Source organism: Thalassophryne amazonica, chromosome 11 (genome assembly GCF_902500255.1).
Source record: "Thalassophryne amazonica chromosome 11, fThaAma1.1, whole genome shotgun sequence".
NCBI lineage: Eukaryota > Metazoa > Chordata > Actinopteri > Batrachoidiformes > Batrachoididae > Thalassophryne > Thalassophryne amazonica.
In genome coordinates this window covers 70,343,444-70,365,173 of record NC_047113.1, presented here as the reverse complement: position 1 = coordinate 70,365,173, position 21,730 = coordinate 70,343,444, and the positions used below count along the sequence as shown (strand labels likewise).

General features: G+C 40.9%; 2 protein-coding genes across 5 annotated transcripts in view; one reads left to right on the top strand and one right to left on the bottom strand.

Moving 5' to 3' along the window:
• aga (aspartylglucosaminidase) overlaps positions 1–21,730 on the top strand; it is a 72,045-nt gene that overhangs the window by 43,877 nt on the left and 6,438 nt on the right. The window contains exons 8-9 of one of the 2 annotated variants that reach the window (XM_034182116.1): positions 4,210–4,342; positions 8,481–8,846. The exons of the other annotated variant lie outside the window; for it this stretch is intronic. Of the exons in view, the coding sequence (XP_034038007.1) occupies positions 4,210–4,342; positions 8,481–8,561 (214 nt within the window). The 3' untranslated portion in view covers positions 8,562–8,846. Of the gene's footprint in view, positions 1–4,209; positions 4,343–8,480; positions 8,847–21,730 lie in introns of those variants that run through there. 2 annotated transcript variants of the gene reach the window in all.
• neil3 (nei-like DNA glycosylase 3) overlaps positions 8,976–21,730 on the bottom strand; it is a 43,321-nt gene continuing 30,566 nt past the window's right edge. For all 3 annotated transcript variants that reach the window (XM_034182111.1, XM_034182113.1, XM_034182114.1), the window contains 4 exons: positions 13,647–13,810; positions 9,775–10,189; positions 9,358–9,538; positions 8,976–9,200 (listed from right to left, as the gene is read on the bottom strand). In XM_034182111.1, the coding sequence (XP_034038002.1) occupies positions 9,018–9,200; positions 9,358–9,538; positions 9,775–10,189; positions 13,647–13,810 (943 nt within the window). In that variant the 3' untranslated portion in view covers positions 8,976–9,017. The remainder of the gene's footprint in view (positions 9,201–9,357; positions 9,539–9,774; positions 10,190–13,646; positions 13,811–21,730) is intronic.

The window sequence follows — 21,730 nt, the reverse complement described above, 5'->3', positions numbered from 1 at the left end:
GATCATCCAGATGGTCACTGGTGAACTTCAAACAGGCCTGGACATGTGATGGCTTGAGCAGGGGGACCTTGCTGCCCTGCAGGATTTTAAACCATGACAGCATCATGTGTTACTAATGTAATCTTTGTGACTGTGGTCCCAGCTCTCTTCAGGTCATTGACCAGGTCCTCCTGTGTAGTTCTGAGCTTTCTCAGAATTAGCCTTACCCCACAAAGTGAGATCTTGCATGGAATCCCAGACCGAGGGAGACTGACAGTCATCTTGTGTTTCTTCCACGTTCTAATAAATAATCCTAACAGTTGTTGTCGTCTTCTACCAAGCTGCTTGCCTGTTGTCCTGTAGTCCTTCCCAGGCTTGTGTAGGCCTACAGTTTTGTCCCTGGTGTCCTTAGACAGCTCTTTGGTCCTGGCTATGGTGGACAGGTTGGAGTGTGATTGACTGAGTGTGTTAACAGCTGTCTTTTATACAGGTAACAAGTTCAAACAGGTGCAATTAATACAGGTAAAAAGTGCAGAATAAGAGGGCTTCTTAAAGAAAAAATTAACAGGTCTGTGAGAGCCAGAATTCTTGCTGGTTGGTAGGTGTTCAAATACTTATTTACAGCAGTAGCATACAAATAAATCATTTAAAAATCATACATTGTGATTTCCGGATATTTTTTTTTTTTGATTATGTCTCTCTCAGTGGACATGCACCTAAGATGAAAATTTCAGACTCCTCCATGATTTCTAAGTGGGATCCGTTATAATGAAAATCTGTTATGTATAAAACAGACAAAATCCTTTATATGTATGTAACGGAGTAGTTACAATCTGGAGCCACCGAATGATCTACAATGAATCCTGTGTGGAGATTAATCGATAAGAATCAGTATCTAGATGCAAACGTGCGACGTGAGTGTATCGATTCATTCAGTCTGCATCAATTCAATTGATAGGTGAAATCGTGATGCATCGCTCGCTGCGTGCTTGCAACAATTTTTTTTCGAGGCACACTGAATGCGCCATCACTGCTCCGCGTTTCGTTCTGAACATGGACGGAGGCCAGAAAGCACATTTCTGCTACAACGAGAACAGCTGCAAGCAGTCGAAAGAGCTTTTTGACACACCTAAAACATTTAAATCAGGCGTTTGGAGATACTCTGGCTATTTTGAAAAAGATGGGAAACTTGACAAGATGCTGGTGGTTTGTAAAGAATGCCGTGCTGCTAAATAGTATTGACACAGCTGCAGATTGTAAACAGAGCTTTGGCAAAACTGGTAAGTATCTCAAATTACTTTTGCCAAGACGGTACTCTGTCAATTAGTGACTCACTTTAAGTCACTGATTGAGAGTGATGTTGTCTTACTGTTTAAGTTCTGACAGTGTGATGAAATTGGTTCCAAATTTGAGGGAACTGATTCCTGTTCCTTAATGTTGAATCTGATAAATTTTCTGCTTATAAGGAGTAAAACAAATCCTCTGCTTCGAGCAGAATCAAAAGAACAAGAATACCATAGTACCATACTGAATTGCAGCTTCTTATTTTCCTGTTTAAATTTTCGGTATCATTTCTTTGCATCATGTTGAATCGCATCGTATTGCACCAAATCGCATTGTGAGGAATTGAAATGCCATCAAATTGCATTGAATCCGAAATGGGTGAATCGTATCGTATCGCATCGTATCATTGTCACTGATGAGATTCACATGCCCAATACACACACACATACATACATACATATTATTCTGTGGTTCTGAAAACCCTAATTCATCAGATTGACAGTATCACATATTGCCATTATATAGCTTATGGTTTCATAAAAGTTTTTTTCCTAATGTCAGGACTAATACAGAACTTAATTTTTGAGCCACGTTTATTTTTGTTGTGCATGAGCTGCCCACATGCAGCGCATATAAAAACATATTAGCTATATTGCATCATGGAATGTCAAATTTTTACAGTGGCGAGATTAAAAACAAAACGGTATATCGATAAGAATATAACCCATCATTAGTTCCCACAGATTTCCAATTTTGTGTATTTGACTGAAGGTTAATTGTGTTAAAGGTGTCATCTCAAACACAAGCACAGGTCAAAGCATGTCTTAAAAACACATCACCAAAAATACTCCAGAGACACTGAGGTGATACAACCCCTGGCAAAAATTATGGAATCACCGGCCTCGGAGGATGTTCATTCAGTTGTTTAATTTTGTAGAAAAAAAAGCAGATCACAGACATGACACAAAACTAAAGTCATTTCAAATGGCAACTTTCTGGCTTTAAGAAACACTATGAGAAATCAAGAAAACAAATTGTGGCAGTCAGTAACGGTTATTTTTTTAGACCAAGCAGAGGGAAAAAAAATATGGACTCACTCAATTCTGAGGAATAAATTATGGAATCACCCTGTAAATTTTCATTCCCAAACTAACACCTGCATCAAATCAGATCTGCTCGTTAGTCTGCATCTAAAAAGGAGTGATCACACCTTGGAGAGCTGTTGCACCAAGTGGACTGACATGAATCATGGCTCCAACACGAGAGATGTCAATTGAAACAAAGGAGAGGATTATCAAACTCTTAAAAGAGGGTAAATCATCACGCAATGTTGCAAAAGATGTGGTTGTTCACAGTCAGCTGTGTCTAAACTCTGGACCAATACAAACAACATGGGAAGGTTGTTAAAGGCAAACATACTGGCAAACCAAGGAAGACATCAAAGCGTCAAGACAGAAAACTTAAAGCAATATGTCTCAAAAATCGAAAATGCACAACAAAACAAATGAGGAACGAATGGGAGGAAACTGGAGTCAACGTCTGTGACCGAACTGTAAGAAACCGCCTAAAGGAAATGGGATTTACATACAGAAAAGCTAAACGAAAGCCATCATTAACACCTAAACAGAAAAAAACAAGGTTACAATGGGCTAAGGAAAAGCAATCGTGGACTGTGGATGACTGGATGAAAGTCGTATTCAGTGATGAATCTCGAATCTGCATTGGGCAAGGTGATGATGCTGGAACTTTTGTTTGGTGCTGTTCCAATGAGATTTATAAAGATGACTGCCTGAAGAGAACATGTAAATTTCCACAGTCATTGATGATATGGGGCTGCATGTCAGGTAAAGGCACTGGGGAGATGGCTGTCATTACATCATCAATAAATGCACAAGTTTACGTTGATATTTTGGACACTTTTCTTATCCCATCAATTGAAAGGATGTTTGGGGATGATGAAATCATTTTTCAAGATGATAATGCAACTTGCCATAGAGCAAAAACTGTGAAAACATTCCTTGCTAAAAGACACATAGGGTCAATGTCATGGCCGGCAAATAGTCCGGATCTTAATCCAATTGAAAATCTTTGGTGGAAGTTGAAGAAAATGGTCCATGACAAGGCTCCAACCTGCAAAGCTGATCTGGCAACAGCAATCAGAGAAAGTTGGAGCCAGATTGAAGAGTACTGTTTGTCACTCATTAAGTCCATGCCTCAGAGACTGCAAGCTGTTATAAAAGCCAGTGGTGGTGCAACAAAATACTAGTGATGTGTTGGAGCGTTCTTTTGTTTTTTCATGATTCCATATTTTTTCCTCAGAATTGGAGTGATTCCATATTTTTTTTTCCCTCTGCTTGGTGTAAAAAAAGTAACCATTACTGACTGCCACAATTTTTTTTCCTGATTTCTTATAGTGTTTCTTAAAGCCAGAAGTTGCCATTTGAAATGACTTTAGTTTTGTGTCAAGTCTGTGATCTGCTTTTTTTCTACAAAATTAAACAACTGAATGACATCCTCCGAGGCCGGTGATTCCATAATTGTTGCCAGGGGTTGTATATCAGACCCTACATTTGCTCACAAGACATTTCTTTAACATTCCAAGAATTATGTGACTCTGGCGAGTTTTAACATGAAACTACATGTACAGAATTTGCACATAAGTACCCCTGCTGTCTCTAGATTAAGTATTTTGGTGACTAAATTACTCAGATTTTTTCCCCCATTAATGTACACTTGAATGTCTGAATGTGCTGTAACCAGTCCTACTTCATAGTGGTGTCAAGATGTGAAGCAGTGCGAAGCTTTGACTTCTTTAAATCAGTGTTGTATTGACATATTTATCCCATGCCGTAATCACAAGCAGATCCCCCGTCACCATCTTGGTTGGTGGCCCTTGACAGCACTTTTAGTGCGGCTCATGTGTACTGCCTGTATCCTGCCAACAGTTTACTTGGCTGTGGAACTGATGAGAGCCGGGGCAGATCCCTCGTCAGCCTGCAAGACGGCCGTTTCTAGAATCAAGAGGCATTACCCGCAGTTCTTTGGAGCCGTCATCTGTGCTAACACATGGGCCATTATGGTGAGTGCGAAGGATCAGAAATCAAAACTCTGCAGCTCCTGGCAGAGGAGCTAAGATATACACCTACAGTACAGATATATATTTATTTATAGACAAACTGACTAGAGTCAACTTTATTCCAATTACTATAATAAATTCAGATTAAAAGCTATAAAGGCACTCTGCATTCATGTAATATTTTTATAAACAAAGAAAAAACTAAAAAAAGCTAAAGTATTCACCAGGTGTCATCAGATTTATTACCTTTTATTCCGGACTGTAAGTCTCACTGGAGTACAAGTCGCATTTATTTTTTAAATGTATATTTAACAAGAATTCAAGAAAAATCAATTTATAACAATTTGGAAAGAGGATTCCGTCACACAGTAGCCTAAAGAACATGGGCTAAATCTTTAATGTCATGTTTGTTTTTGCTGTTATGATTATGTGCTGACCTGTGATTTTCATGCATCATTACACTTTTTAATATACTGTATGAGACACTTCACAGTATAACTGACAGGACCTCCCAAACTATTTAAACTACTAAACTATTGCAGAAAATATGGTACTTAATTCTGCAAAGAAACATTAACCAGCAGTTGCAAGTTAAACCACCATGATGGAGCTATTCTGCTGAAAACAGGTAAAAATATTGTGATCGTAGGACCTTTGTGGCCGGGACAGCGGTGGGATCGAATCCCGGATGGTTCGCACTAAAGACCATTCCTCTACCAGGTCAGCCAAAGGGAAATTCCCCGTTAGCCAAGCTACCGGGAACGTCTTTTCAATCAGGATCCAGGACCTTCATCCTGCTACATATCTCCCCACCATTTTTGACTTTGTCCTGAAGTCACAGGTGCATTTAAGCATGTTCTGTGACTACCCACAAAAGGCTGACAACGCCAGTTGTGACCGTAGGACCTTTGTGGCCGGGACAGCGGTGGGATCGACGGTTCGCACTAAAGACCATTCCTCTACCAGGTCAGCCAAAGGGGAATTCCTCGTTAGCCAAGCTAGCGGGAATGTCTTTTCAATCAGGATCCAGATCCTTCATCCTGCTACAATATGTTAAGAGGAGGTCCTGGTCAGAAATATTGGCACTTCTGTATCTTAAATAAAATATTAAAATAAGAAATTGAAAAACTGAATATGTACAAAAATATTTGCAAATAAACCAATTTGATATAATTTTAAAAATTTGTACTTTGTCCAGTTCTGCCCCCCTCACCCACACACAGCCACAGAAGCCTACACCTCCATCGGTCATCTTCACTCACTCGTCGTCTTGTGTGCCATTAATGCTCCTTTCACACCGGGGCTGCTCCCAGTTGCGTCGTGTGTCGTCATGACGCCACGTGGCAGCAACCTAGTGCCGAGACGATGCAGCTCGGCGCCACAACAGCACAAGGGGCACAAAGGACAAAGCAAATCGGACGCCAAAAATGAAACATGTTTAATTTTTTAGCATCCTATGCTCAACGCAGAAATTAACGCAGCGCAAGTCAGAGCAACAGGACGGTACTCAACGTGACTGGAAGCCACACCCTCACAAGACAATGTTACCACCAATTTATGATTCCTGCTGTGTTCCATTGTTCCTGAAGTATAAATCATGCAGGATTGTTTTTATACCGTGTACACAATGCAGGAAAAAACACGCTCAAAAAAGAGCACAGAAAAAAAAATGCTGATTGCAGCAGCTGCTCCTTTTCATAAAGGAGCAGGAGCAAACACTTTTGTGAGAAGACTCTCACAAGTGTTTAAATAAAATCCATAAGTCCTGCTCACAGACTGATTGCCAGAGACAGGACATGTCCACGTCAGGTATAACTCCAGAAATCTCCACATTTACTCATGGATGGTTCGTTCGCACGCGTGCGCATCTCGCGGTCAAAGGAGGAAAGATAAAATATAACTCAGAGCGCAGTCCTGCAGCCCTGCACAAGAACAAATATAAACTACAAGAGAAATCAGAGTGCAGTCTGTCTGCAGCCAAACTGTGCACTCTGATTCCTCTGTGTAGAACCTGGAGGCTGCGTTCTCACCTTCTCTCTGCCCCCTGCTGCGTGCACCTGACGCAGATATCCCTGCGTCGTCATGATGCAACAGGAAGCAACTTGAAGCAGCCCCCGTGTGAAAGGGGCTTAACTTTTTTTTTTTTTTTTTTTTAAAGTACAGAACAGCATTTTGTTTGTGTTGTTCAGGAACTGAACTTTTACTTTTACTTTTTTAAATACTGATTGGTTTTATTTCTGAACATACTTTAATTTCTGTATTTAAAATACAGGGTTGCCAATATTTTTAACAGGGCTGTGAAATGAAAATTGTGAAATCCAAGGAAAATTTGCAGGGGTCTTGGGGGGTACAGCTCCCCAGGAGCCGGGGTCCAATGATACTTTTTCAGCATCTCCTGGAAGAACAAATCTCAAAATTAGTGGATATTTAAATGATCCTATATTCAATCTTATATTTGACCTGTCAGTGATGATGTTGAAATAACAGAATAAGACATGGAAGTAGGACCTGGAATGATTTTCCTTTTAATTGTAAACCAAATTATGCATTAACTCAGAACAATTAAACTACATGAAATTTATGAAGACTGAAAAGACTGTTACAGCATTTCAAAAACCACAGCTAAAGCTTGTAGAATATTTGGAAAATCATGGTAAAATATCATTAAAGCTTACAGTAAAAAGTCACTTATATTCTTGTGTAAATTCATGCAGCCTAAATCCATTCAAAGCCACAATGTCTTTTTTACAATGAAAGAAAGTCTAGATTAGTGAAAAAAGTCACATAATCTTGTCTAAAATCCTGTTTGAACAGCAGAATGTTTATTTTCCAGAGAGAGAAAGATTCTTACCGTGTTTACTGAGTGAACGCAGTTCACTTTTCCCGTTTATCTTTTAGGTGTGTTGATGAAGCCAGCGACAGTTCCACGGATTCTTGTCCTGATAAGACTTTTTCAAACCGTCTTTCTCGGCATCTTCTCTCTGTGTGATGTTGGTCCGTGACACAGACATGCTGCACAAATCTTCTTTTAAAAACTTGAAAGCTCTAAAGGTTTGGGATGTCCACATGCTAAGTTTAGCTTCAGCGTCTTGCAGGAGCCACACAGCGTCGCCGCAGCAGCCAATCAGTCCTGCTTTACGTCAACTGTCGTAACAGCTACGCTTTGAGTGGCATTCTTCCTCCGCGAAACTCCCCGGATCCGAGGAAACTGATTTGTATCTGTAACACACAGATCAGTGTCCGCGGACTTATAAAACTTACACGACCTTGTAAAAAAAGAGAACGCTTTGCGATAAGCATTTTAAAAACTCAGTGATGTTCATGATTAAAGAGTACATCACGAACACCCCCCCCCCCCATGATGAAATCCGCGGAATCCCGCAGATCCACGGAGTTTTCACAGCCCTGTTTTAAACCAAGACCTACTGTTTCTCACATTTAGCTATTTGATGTCAGTTTATGCAGAGTGAGGTAAAGTATCTAATTCAGTCTCTCTGTTGTAGCACCATTAAAAAACATGTTTAAATAAGATTATCTCTGTGAAAACAGGTTAATATTAAATTACAGTTCAGAATGTTAATATCCACTTCAAGCCAGTATAAAATGCAGTTTAAAAAGGGGTAAAGCATTTAAATACACAAAAATCCAATCTATATTTGGTGTAGAACAGTTTCCAACTAGTCAAAAATACTTTCTTGATTACAACAGCAAAGCAGCAGAATCTCACATTTGATAATTAAAATTTGTCCAGAATGTAGTTAAATACTTTAATGTTAAAATATTGGCATTATATATTTGATTCTGTCATTGTTTCACAGATTCACAACAAGTCCGTAACTCTTTCGTTGGTCAATGACAAACATTTAGGTCCACACGTGTTTGGACTGACAGTTTAGTTTCTATGTTTATCTTCCTACAACAGCAAATAAAGAGTTGCAGGACTATGAGCTCAGAGAGAGAATTGTTGGTTCTAATTTACAAATTGCACGAACGGTGTCAAACCTTGCAGCACTGACAGCACATCAAGATACAGGCAACATTTTAATGCCACAAATAAACAGGCCACTAATAACTAGCATGAGTAAAGTTCTGCTTGTTCAGCAGCAGTAATTAATTCAGTTTGTTTCTTTAATCTCCAAAGGTGCAGCGTGCAACAAAGTCCCTGGATTCTCCCAGTTCGACTACATGGTGTCAGACTCCACTTCGGATACACCGCTCCTGAAATCTGTGAACTGCTTTTTGTTAGTGGGAACAGTATTTCTCTCTCTCTCTCTGTGTGTGTGTGTGTGTGTGTGTGTGTGTGTGTGTGTGTGGTGTGTGTGTGTGTGTGTGTGTGTGTGTGTGTGGTGTGTGTGTGTGTGTGTGTGTGTGTGTGTGGAATATGAACAGTCTTCACAATGTGTGTAATTTAAAGTACACTTCCATTTTCACTGTCATTGCTTTATGTTGTTGGGATCCTTCATTACCTCATAACTCGTTCTTTCCGTGATGACAAACATTTAAAACACCATGGTCAGACAATATAATTAACTGGTAACAAAGACAAAATTGTACAAATTTGCAGGTATTTGCATATTTTTTTAGCTGAAATTGCACACTGAGCCTCGTCAGATATGCTGCTTAATTTGCATGTGTTCACGATATGAACACATAAGCCTCATTGTTAAGTAAACAGACATTAACAGCCAGAGTGGACAAACAGCCCTGGTTCATGCTCTGCCCACTGGAAAAAGTCACACTGTTTACCCTTTCTGAAGCTGCAGGTGAAGAACTTGCGGCCGTTATTTGGTCCAAGCTTTAGAACTGTCCTCATTAAGCAGCGTTTCCCATGGTGACAAAGAGGGAAGTGCAAGTCAGCCCACTGCCAACACAGAAAACACATTTCAAACAATTATCTCGGGGCATTCAAATGAATACAAACCTTCAAATGAATGTGTGAAGGTCAAAATGTCTTAGAACTAAAAAAAAATAAAATAAACTTGCACATTCATTGCAGCAGCGACACTTTGTAATTTTACCTCAAAGAAGTTGCACTTGGTCTCTCTGGGAAGCGAGCAGACATAGAACCGTCGGCCCTTATTCTCCCCCTCCTTGTGGACTGCTCTGAGAAGAGCCGGGCGATGATGGGATGTGCAACGAGGCACAGTGGGGTTGGGAGGACTGGACGAACTCCAGCTTGGTGCGTCAGTTTTTGGTATGCTATCAGAATGAAAGAAAATCTTATTAACATAATGGGAAAATAAACCACGAATAAGATTATTTACTGTATCGATAGTTTCCTACTACACATATTTGTAAAGCTTTTTTAACAGTACTTAAAAAAAGTCTTTAGTCAGATCCTTTGAAAAATCCCACTCATCTTCCTGAAGCTGGAAAAATAAAACGTGTCTTATTATAAACTTATTCATGAATAGCAAAGCAAGAGATTTACTCACCTTGAGTTGGGGGTTCTGCTTTGAGCATTGTTACTGAGAAAGGGGCCGTGATCAATTCTCATTTTCTTGGATGGGTGACTGTAGGAGGCCAGTGATTCCCCATCGGAACGCTCGGCACTTTGCTTCTGCCAGCCACCAGAGGCATAATTGGGGCTTGTTGTCCCTTGGCAGACACTGTATTTATATAAACCTTGCTGTACCGCCACTGAATTCAAATGAGTGCCTACTGGGAAGACTGTGGAGTTTACAGGCTTTGGTTTTTTGCTCACATCAGACAAAACAAGGGTAGATGTCCCAAATGCAGACCTCCAGTTGAGTTTGAGCTCCTCTTGTGGCTTCTGGAAGGCAGTGCAGGGGTATTTAATCAAATCCGTGGTGAGGAGTGACGCTTCAGTGCTAATGCCGTCTTTGTGGACTGTGGACAGAGAAGCAGAACGGAAAACATTTCAGTTTCAGCAGCTGCAGTTTATTCCAATGCACGAATTGGTCTCATAAAATTCTGGTTGCTGTTAGCTTTAAGTGGTGAGCTTGTCATAAAATTTACCACTAAGCAGCAGACAGCTGTGCAGTTTAGTCAATTAAAATGTCATACAATCTGTTATGCTGATGAAGACCCGAACCAAAGCTATGAAATGCATCTCCATATAATCTGTCAAAATAAGTACCTGTTTCTGTAACGTTTAACTACGCTACCTGACATCAGAGTCATTAGGTGGCAACTGTAAATTTATCGTTGCTCACTCAACAACTAACCATTAATGTCACTGTGAACAAGGTACTTAACCCCCAACTGCTCGGTGGAACTGCACTAAAAAGCAAAAGTGCACCTTAAGAAAGATAGTTTTAAAAGTTCAAGCCTTCAGGATTTCACAAAATTTGTTTGTCTGCACTCAACAGAGTTATACTGGGCCATTAAATTAAATGTCGAGATTGATACTGCACAGGATTTTGCACACGTCGGGCTGCCAACAGATAATTGTGTCACACTGACGGCACAAAGAGAGATTATGGAATTAAATATCTAAATGTGGCAATAAACATCTGAGATAGGTTAATTTACACAACATCAGTTAAGCGGCTTAATCTTACTGTTGAAATGTGATGTGAAAAACAACATTTACTGACGCGATGTTCAGGGAACAATACTCTATCAGAGGTAGATTCGCTGAAGGAGTAATACCTCCAGCTAAAGAAACGCCGAGGCATACAGTAGGGTAAGAAGTATTTAGTCAGTCCCTGATTGTGCAAGTTCTCCTACTTAGAAAGATGAGAGATGTCTGTAATTTTCATCATAGGTACACTTCAACTATGAGAGACAAAATGAGAAAAAAAAATCCAGAAAATCACATTGTGGGATTTTTAAAGAATTTATTTGTAAATTATGGTGGAAAATAAGTATTTGGTCACCCACAAACAAGCAAGATTTCTGGCTCTTACAGATCTGTAACAACGTCTTTAAGAAGCTCTTCTGTCCTCCACCTGTTGTCTGTATTAATGGCACCTGTTGGAACTCGTTATCTGTATAAAAGACACCTGTCCACAGCCTGAAAGAGTCAGACTCCAAACTCAACCATGGCCAAGACCAAAGACCTGTCAAAGGACACCAGGAAGAAAATTGTAGATGTGCACCAGGCTGGGAAGAGTGAATCTACAATAGTCAAGCAGGTTGGTGTGAATAAATCAACTGTAGAAAATGGAAGACATACAAGACCATTGATAATCTCCCTCGATCTGGGGCTACATGCAAGATCTCATCCCATGGGGTCAAAATGATCATGAGAACGGTGAACAAAAATCCTAGAACTACATGGAAGGACCTAATGAATGACCTCCAGAGAGCTGGGGCCAAAGTAACAAAGGCTACGCACAGAGGGACTCAAATCCTGCAGTGCCAGGCGTGTCCCCCTGTTTAAGCCAGTACGTGTCCAGGCCCATCTGAAGTTTGCCAGAGAGCATATGGATGATCCAGAAGAGGATTGGGAGAATATCATGTGGCCAGATGAAAGAAAAATAGAACATTCTGGTAAAAACTCGTTGTGTTTGGAGGAAGAAGAATGTGTTGCATTCCAAGAACACCAAATCTACTGTGAAGCATGGGGGTGGAAACATCATGCTTTGGGGCTGTTTTTCTGCAAAGGGGACAGGACGACTGATCCATGTTATGGGAAGCATTAAGGTGGCCATGTATCGTGAGATTTTAAGCCAAACCCTCCTTCCATCAGTGACAGCATTGAAGATGCAACATGGCTGGGTCTTCCAGCATGACAATGATCCCAAACACACCACTCAGGCAACGAAGGAGTGGCTCCATAAAAAGCATTTCAAGGTCCTGGAGTGGCCAAGCCAGTCTCCAGACCTCAACCCCATAGAAAATTTGTTGAGGGAGTTGAAAGTCCATGTTGCCCAGCGACAGCCCCAAAACATCACTGCTCTAGAGGAGATCTGCATGGAGGAATGGGCCAAAATACCAGCTACAGTGTGCAAACCTGGTGAAGACTTACAGGAAATGTTTGACCTCTGTCATTGCCAACAAAGGATATGTTACAAAGTACTGAGTTGAACTTTTGTTATTGACCAAATACTTATTTTCCACCATAATTTACAAATAATTTTTTTTAAAATCCTACAATGTGATTTCCTGGATTTTTTTCCTCATTTTGTCTCTCACAGTTGAAGTGTACCTATGTTGAAAATTACAGACCTCTCCCATCTTTTTAAGTAGGAGAACTTGCGCAGTCAGGGGCTGACTAATTTTTTTTTTTTTTTGCCCACTGTATACCCTGCAAAAGTCCATCACCTCTAGTTCATTAACATGAGAACTGAAACAATAAAATCCACCAAATTCTAACTCACCATAGTAAAAAAGCGCACACAACGAAGACAAACTTTGACGCACCAGATTGTAACGTTTTGCTTATGTAATACTCCACAGACAAGCCTGCCACCTGCTGAAGTGACGATGAATTAGGAGCATTTGTGGCTGTCAGTGAGAGAAAGACTGCTTCTATCTCTGTCTCTCTCAACATGTGTTTTGATGTTACGTGTAGCTCAAATGAGCTTATTTGACAGCAACTGATAAAATTAAAATGGACATCGACTTTGTATAACAACCCGCAATTGGACTTTCGCACTCTTGATTTAAACTTGATCGTGTTTTGCACGGTTGTACATTTTCTGACTTGTTATTGTTAGAAAGGCCTAAACAGTGGGTCACCCCCTCTGAGTCTGGGTCTGCTTGAGGTTTCTTCCTCAAAAACCACCAGAATTTTTTTGAGGGTTTTCTCATCACTGTTGCCTGTGTGATTGCTCGTGAAGTGCATTGGGGCAACTTTTGTTGTGATTTGGCGCTGTATAAATAAATTGAATTGGATTGAGTTTCTTTCATTTCCAAAGCCTCGGTCAGGTGCCCACCAAAGACACCACTGGTTAATTATACAAATGTATGTTTATGGCTGTATTTCCAAAACACTTTTAAAGTGTTGGTGGTTGTATGAATCCTTTAAATGGCTACGCATAACAGGTTTATAACTCGAACGTGTCTGGCTGGTCTGTGTTTTACAGATATTCTGTTTTATTAGAACAAGGATGTTATCTCAAACAGCAGGATGAAATAGTGACAAAATGAGAGACTGGTATATAAGCAGCCAACTTGTAGCATAGCCAAAAACACCAATTTTCACAAGACCTCAACTTTTACAAAATTCTCAAATGATGAAAATCATGAATTCAAATTACAGAACAACTTGGGTTTGGTGCCTTCAGCGAACCAGTAAAAACAAACAAAAAAAAACCCCTAAAATTAATTGTACCATTTTATCTCTCAAGAACAAGAAATTCAACTTCAGTGGCTGAAGATGGAATATTTTACTCACCATGAGGTCTTGGACTGAGACAGGCATCACAGGATTTAGCTGCTGGCTGGTTGATGAGCGTGCACAGCTGACAGATCCAGTCCTTTTCCTCAGGCTTCGCCACATTATCATTGGTTCTGCTATTGTAGGTCCAAGCAAACAAAGTGTTTCTGACCGGCAGTTTTCTGGATATTATAAATACAAGAATAACAAGAGTAGTTTATGTTATCATGCATTTATTTACTAATGCCAAAAATAATAAGGTGACGCATACACAAAAACAGTTTGTCAACAGAGAGGCACTCGCTGGAGAGCACGCCTGTCATGATACCAAACGCCCATCTGTTATATACAGTCAGGTTCATAAGAACTTGGATAGTGACCATTTTTATAATTTTGCTTGTGCACACTACTACAATGGAACTGAAATGAAACAGTCAACAGGCACTCGAAGTGTAGATAGTTAGCTTTAATTCAAGGAGTTTAACTATTCAAAGACATACGTGACCTACTGAGGAAATATGGGCATTATATATGTAGTGTAGGGATAGATCGATAATCAGCTGGGTGGATAATCTACATCGGCTGATTATCCCTCTGGGTGCTCTGTAGGGATAGACCGATAATCGTCTGGGCCGATAATTAGCCTGGGGCGATACACAGCCAATATCGGCCGAGCCGATTATTGGTCTATCCCTAATGTAGTGCTAACATTGTCACAGCTCATAACTAACTGGACAAAAGAAATAAGGGTTTTTTTTTCAACCAAAAATCATAGTTGTTTAATGTATATTTAACATATATTATTATTATTTATTGTATGGCTTTGCCTTACAATATAAAGCGCCTTGGGGCAACTGTTTTATGATTTGGCACTATATAAATAAAATTGATTTTGATTTGATTTAATAGTTGTCTCAAGACAAGGCAGGTGTTGGACGCACAAACATTTACAAGACACTATCTGGAGTAAGCAGTTTTCGAAAACTGAGTGACTATGTAAGAAGACGACTGGTAAGAGAAGCCACCAAGACAACTCTGAAGGAGTGATACCATTTATCAGAAGTGTTTTCATCCAAGAAAATATCTAACATAAACTCATCTCCCATGTGCCTTCTGGCAAACTAACAAAAACTCGACTTACTTTTCTGGAAATCCTTCTCTATACCATTCCATCATGACGCCGTACAACTGGTGATGCAACAGATGTGTGGTGAAGAGCCAAATAAATTTTACTGGCAAAATATGAAACGGACTGGAAGTGCCATGCTGAAATGTCCACTATGGACATGGCTCATGAGAAGCAGATGTTCCACTGGCCATAAATGTCAAATGAAATGTCAAATGTAAAATTTTCTTAAAGTTCAGTTAACACCAGAACAGTTTAACTACATGCAACCCAAGAATGCAAAACTTGGGCACAGATTTTCATGAACTTTTCTGTTCTACTCTACTGTGGAGACACAGAATGTTCTCCACAGCAGGAATATGCACACACCATGGCACTTCTGCACCAAATTCCTGCTGTGCACCAGCAGCCCTGAGACGGGGGATGAGATTAAGAAGCAACATGTAAGAAACTGTCTTCTTGTGCTTTGCTCTGTCCTTTCAATATTAATTTCATCTCTTATATGTCTGTGCCACAGCAATGATTTGATGAGACGTTATTTTTCAGGTTGGTTTTTCAGAGAGCACAAAAACACTTCGTCAGACAATACTTTCTGCAAAATTCAGCACCTGTGACGTTTTTCCTCCTTTCACATAAACATCTCACACCACTGTCAAACTTCCACTGCAGCCATTGATATTTTAACATCGGTGTATCTCTGTGAAATGGCTTCATAAAAGATTTGTTTACACTTTTAGCCTTTATCGATGCATCAGATGGAATTGAGAAAGTTGTCCTATAATCCCTCCGTTGCAGACTTTCTTCTTAATATAAGCTTTGGAAATGAAAAGAACAAACAAGCTCATTTATTTACCCTTGGTGTCAATCCACAGCGTGAAGTAGATGAGACTCTATGACTCCCCCTAGATGGGACAGCAGTCTCACACAGGTTACTACCCCAGCGAAGGCCAGGACTCGTATACAGCTGGGTAGACTGGGACAATGCCTATGAATTGTCTTGTCCATATACATAGAGAACGTGACTAGCAATTGAACTGAGATCTACATATTGCTAGCTACCTGCTCTACATCATCAATACATCATCAATCCGTGTCCAGCCCAGATGGAGTACCTGGCAAGGTGCTCAGAGCGTGCGCCTACCAGCTTGCCCCCACCTTCACCAGGATCTTCAACTTCTCTCTGGACCAGGCAGTTATCCCGTCCTGCCTCGAAGCAACCACAATAATACCTGTGCCGAAGAAGTCTCCCATCACCAGCCTGAATGACTACTGTCCGGTGGCCCTTACTCCAGTAGTCATGAAGTGCTTTGAGAGATTAGTTCTCCAGCACATCAAGGTCTATCTTCCTCCAGACTTTGACCCTCACCAGTTCACATACCGTGCGAACAGATCCACGGAGGATGCCATGCCGTAGCTCTCCACTCTGCGCTGAGCCACCTGGAGCAGCAGAGCTACTTTCGGATGCTCTTTGTGGATTACAGTTCAGCCTTCAATACAATAATCCCGGACATTCTCACTACAAAACTGGCCATTCTTGGCCTCCCCCCTCCCACATGTGCCTGGATCAAGGACTTTCTGACCAACCGGCCCCAGACTGTGAGACTTGGCCCCCACCTCTCCTCCACCTGCACTCTGAGCATCGGCTCCCCACAGGGCTTGTGCTGAGCCCCTCCTATACTGCCTCTACACCTACGACTGCAGTTTGGCCCACCAAAACAACCTGGTCAAGTTTGCTGATGACACCACTGTGGTCGGACTCATCTCTAAGGGTGATGAGACAGCTTATAGAGAGGAGGTCCTGAAGCTGGCAGCCTGGTGTTCAGAGAATAACCTCGCACTGAACACCAAGAAAACCAAGGAAATCATCATTGACTACAGGAAGCACAGCATCGACCCAGCCCCCTTTTATCAATGGCGAGCGTGTGGAGAGGGTTCACACCTTCAAGTTTCTCGGCGTCCTCATCTCCGATGATATCTCCTGGTCTGTGAACATCACAGCAGTCACCAAGAAGGCTCAGCAGCGGCTACACTTCCTGAGAGTCCTCAGGAAACACAAGCTAGACTCCAACCTGCTGCTGACCTTCTATCGAGCATCCATTCAGAGCCTGCTGAATACTGCATCACAGTATGGTATGGCAGCTGTACTGCTGCAGACAGGAGAGGCTCCAGAGAGTCATAAAGACAGCCCAAAAGATCATTGGCTGCCCTCTCCCCCCCGATGGACATTTACAGCTCCCGCTGCCTTAGCAGAGCCCTAAACATCACTAAAGACAGCTCCCACCCTGGCTTTGAACTGTTTGACCTGATGCCCTCAGGGAAGCACTACAGGTGTATTAAGACCAGAACAAACAGACTCAAAACAGTTTCTTTCCCAAAGCGGTAACCATCCTGAATTCCTGCATGCACCGACGATAATGTGCAACATTCCATCCCATAATGTGCACTATTTATAATTTTTAACAATGATATAATAACATACTTATTCTGCAATGTACATACCATCCAGGACCGTGCACCTTACCTTCTAATGTTTACATCGTATATATTTTTTGATACTTATTATTTGATATTGCTGCTTTTCTTCTTACTTGCCTGCACTGACTTTGGAGTTGGCTTTTAATCTCATTGTACATTGTATAATGACAATAAAGGCATTCTATTCTATTCTAAATAATGTGATGAAATTATGCCTTGCAACAAGCCCATGCATGTCCATTAGATGGCAATGTCTTCCTGACACATTGGCAACACAATGACGACATAGGTGGCATGCTGTCTGCATGTCAGGAGTGTGTTCACTCAGATCAACTGTGCTAAAAGGCTAAGCTAATGTTAGCCGATCATTAAACCTTCACAGCAGTTCAGTAAACGTCACATTTTATTTTTACATTATTCTCACCTCGATAAAGCTGCAGAAGTAAACTCTTGGGCAAACTGGGCCTTCCCATACATTCAAAAAGTGGGAGATTTCAGACTGAGTGGGTTTGCTCCATCACCCTGAGCCGCCGCGACGCTCCGCCACAGGAAAAACACCTCTGTTGAAAGCCTTAAGGACAAGTTGGAACATGTCCTGCCTGTTAAACAATTTCTCATATACTCACTCCACTGAAAGCCATCAAAAGCCGCCTGGATTTTACAAATGGCTATCAACACGGAGGTGTTTTTCCTGTGCCGCCGCACGCGTCGGCTGCGTCCCGACGCGCGGACCCGTCCGCACGTCTTTCATTAAAAAAATCTCCTTTAACAGCGGAATATCCGGATAAAATGCTGAAACTGACTTCTTCTGAAACTTCTCTGTTCTCTCACGACGTCCTGGATCAATAGAGCCTGAAATGTGGAGGTTTTCAGCTTGAACAGGCTGATGACGCTGCCTGAGAGCGCTGAGCGACGTCTCGCTCCGTGGGAAGTCCTTAAAGCGACAGAATCACCTCAAAATCTCTCATCAGCTGTTAAAATTTTCACTGAAAACCAGCTTAATTTTTCGAACCGTGTCCACTTCGATGTGTCTCACAGGTTTAGAAAAAATTTTGATCAAACAAAGCGCCAGTCTCTCAGCAACTTCTCAGACAAAGGAATTCCGACGAGGGGCTGGATGACTCCTCCCACAAGGAGTGCTCACAGGCGAATGACGTCACCGACAGGCGTGGAAAAACTCACGCATGCGCACGAGGGTTCAAGCATGTCTGACGTAAAAACATATGAATGAAATCCATATAGTTTTTGAAAAAAATAAAAAGGACCGTTACTTTATTGACAGCCCTCGTATGTACAGTGAGGAAAATAAGTGTTTGAACACCCTGCGGTTTTGCAAGTTCTCCCACTTAGAAATCATGGAGGGGTCTGAAATTTTCATCTTAGGTGCACGTCCAATGTGAGAGACATAATCCAAAAAAAAAAAAAATGCGGAAATCACAATGTATGATTTTTTTTTTTTAATAATTTATTTGTATGTTACTGCTGTAAATAAGTATTTGAACACCTGTGAAAATCAATGTTAATATTTGGTACAGTAGCATTTGTTTGCAATTACAGAGGTCAAACGTTTCCTGTAGTTTTTCACCAGGTTTTCACACACTGCAACAGGATTTTGGTCCACTCCTACATACAGATCTTCTGTAGATCTTTCAGGTTTGGAGTTTCAGCTCTCTCCATAGATTTTCTATTGAGTTCAGGTCTGGAGACTGGCCAGGCCATTCCAGGACCTTGAAATGCTTCTTATGGAGCACCTCCTTAGTTGCCTTGGCTGTGTGTTTGGGGTCATTGTCATACTGGAAGACCCAGCCATGACCCATCTTCAATGCTTTTACTGAGGAAGGAGGTTGTTTGCCAAAATCTCGCAATACATGACCCCGTCCATCCTCCCTTCAATACGGTGCAGTCGTCCTGTCCCCTTTGCAGAGAGAACCCCCAGAGTATGATGTTTCCACCCCCATGCTTCACGGTTGGGATGGTTTCTTGGGATTGTTCTCATCCTCTAAACATGGTAAGTGGAGGTGATTCCAAAAAGCTCTATTCTGGTCTCATCTGACCACATGACCTTCTCCCATGCCTCCTCTGGATCATCCAGATGGTCACTGGTGAACTTCAAACAGGCCTGGACATGTGATGGCTTGAGCAGGGGGACCTTGCTGCCCTGCAGGATTTTAAACCATGACAGCATCATGTGTTACTAATGTAATCTTTGTGACTGTGGTCCCAGCTCTCTTCAGGTCATTGACCAGGTCCTCCTGTGTAGTTCTGAGCTTTCTCAGAATTAGCCTTACCCCACAAAGTGAGATCTTGCATGGAATCCCAGACCGAGGGAGACTGACAGTCATCTTGTGTTTCTTCCACGTTCTAATAAATAATCCTAACAGTTGTTGTCGTCTTCTACCAAGCTGCTTGCCTGTTGTCCTGTAGTCCTTCCCAGGCTTGTGTAGGCCTACAGTTTTGTCCCTGGTGTCCTTAGACAGCTCTTTGGTCCTGGCTATGGTGGACAGGTTGGAGTGTGATTGACTGAGTGTGTTAACAGCTGTCTTTTATACAGGTAACAAGTTCAAACAGGTGCAATTAATACAGGTAAAAAGTGCAGAATAAGAGGGCTTCTTAAAGAAAAAAATTAACAGGTCTGTGAGAGCCAGAATTCTTGCTGGTTGGTAGGTGTTCAAATACTTATTTACAGCAGTAGCATACAAATAAATCATTTAAAAATCATACATTGTGATTTCCGGATATTTTTTTTTTTTGATTATGTCTCTCTCAGTGGACATGCACCTAAGATGAAAATTTCAGACTCCTCCATGATTTCTAAGTGGGATCCGTTATAATGAAAATCTGTTATGTTTAAAAAGACAAAATCCTTTATATGTATGTAACGGAGTAGTTACAATCTGGAGCCACCGAATGATCTACAATGAATCCTGTGTGGAGATTAATCGATAAGAATCAGTATCTAGATGCAAACGTGCGACGTGAGCGTATCGATTCATTCAGTCTGCATCAATTCAATTGATAGGTGAAATCGTGATGCATCGCTCGCTGCGTGCTTGCAACAATTTTTTTTCGAGGCACACTGAATGCGCCATCACTGCTCCGCGTTTCGTTCTGAACATGGACGGAGGCCAGAAAGCACATTTCTGCTACAACGAGAACAGCTGCAAGCAGTCGAAAGAGCTTTTTGACACACCTAAAACATTTAAATCAGGCGTTTGGAGATACTCTGGCTATTTTGAAAAAGATGGGAAACTTGACAAGATGCTGGTGGTTTGTAAAGAATGCCGTGCTGCTAAATAGTATTGACACAGCTGCAGATTGTAAACAGAGCTTTGGCAAAACTGGTAAGTATCTCAAATACTTTTGCCAAGACGGTACTCTGTCAATTAGTGACTCACTTTAAGTCACTGATTGAGAGTGATGTTGTCTTACTGTTTAAGTTCTGACAGTGTGATGAAATTGGTTCCAAATTTGAGGGAACTGATTCCTGTTCCTTAATGTTGAATCTGATAAATTTTCTGCTTATAAGTAAAACAAATCCTCTGCTTCGAGCAGAATCAAAAGAACAAGAATACCATAGTACCATACTGAATTGCAGCTTCTTATTTTCCTGTTTAAATTTTCGGTATCATTTCTTTGCATCATGTTGAATCGCATCGTATTGCACCAAATCGCATTGTGAGGAATTGAAATGCCATCAAATTGCATTGAATCCGAAATGGGTGAATCGTATCGTATCGCATCGTATCATTGTCACTGATGAGATTCACATGCCCAATACACACACACATACATACATACATATTATTCTGTGGTTCTGAAAACCCTAATTCATCAGATTGACAGTATCACATATTGCCATTATTAGCTTATTTTCATAAAAGTTTTTTTCCTAATGTCAGGACTAATACAGAACTTAATTTTTGAGCCACGTTTATTTTTGTTGTGCATGAGCTGCCCACATGCAGCGCATATAAAAACATATTAGCTATATTGCATCATGGAATGTCAAATTTTTACAGTGGCGAGATTAAAAAACAAAACGGTATATCGATAAGAATATAACCCATCATTAGTTCCCACAGATTTCCAATTTTGTGTATTTGACTGAAGGTTAATTGTGTTAAAGGTGTCATCTCAAACACAAGCACAGGTCAAAGCATGTCTTAAAAACACATCACCAAAAATACTCCAGAGACACTGAGGTGATACAACCCCTGTTAAAAATTATGGAATCACCGGCCTCGGAGGATGTTCATTCAGTTGTTTAATTTTGTAGAAAAAAAGCAGATCACAGACATGACACAAAACTAAAGTCATTTCAAATGGCAACTTTCTGGCTTTAAGAAACACTATGAGAAATCAAGAAAAAAAATTGTGGCAGTCAGTAACGGTTATTTTTTTAGACCAAGCAGAGGGGAAAAAAATATGGACTCACTCAATTCTGAGGAATAAATTATGGAATCACCCTGTAAATTTTCATTCCCCAAACTAACACCTGCAT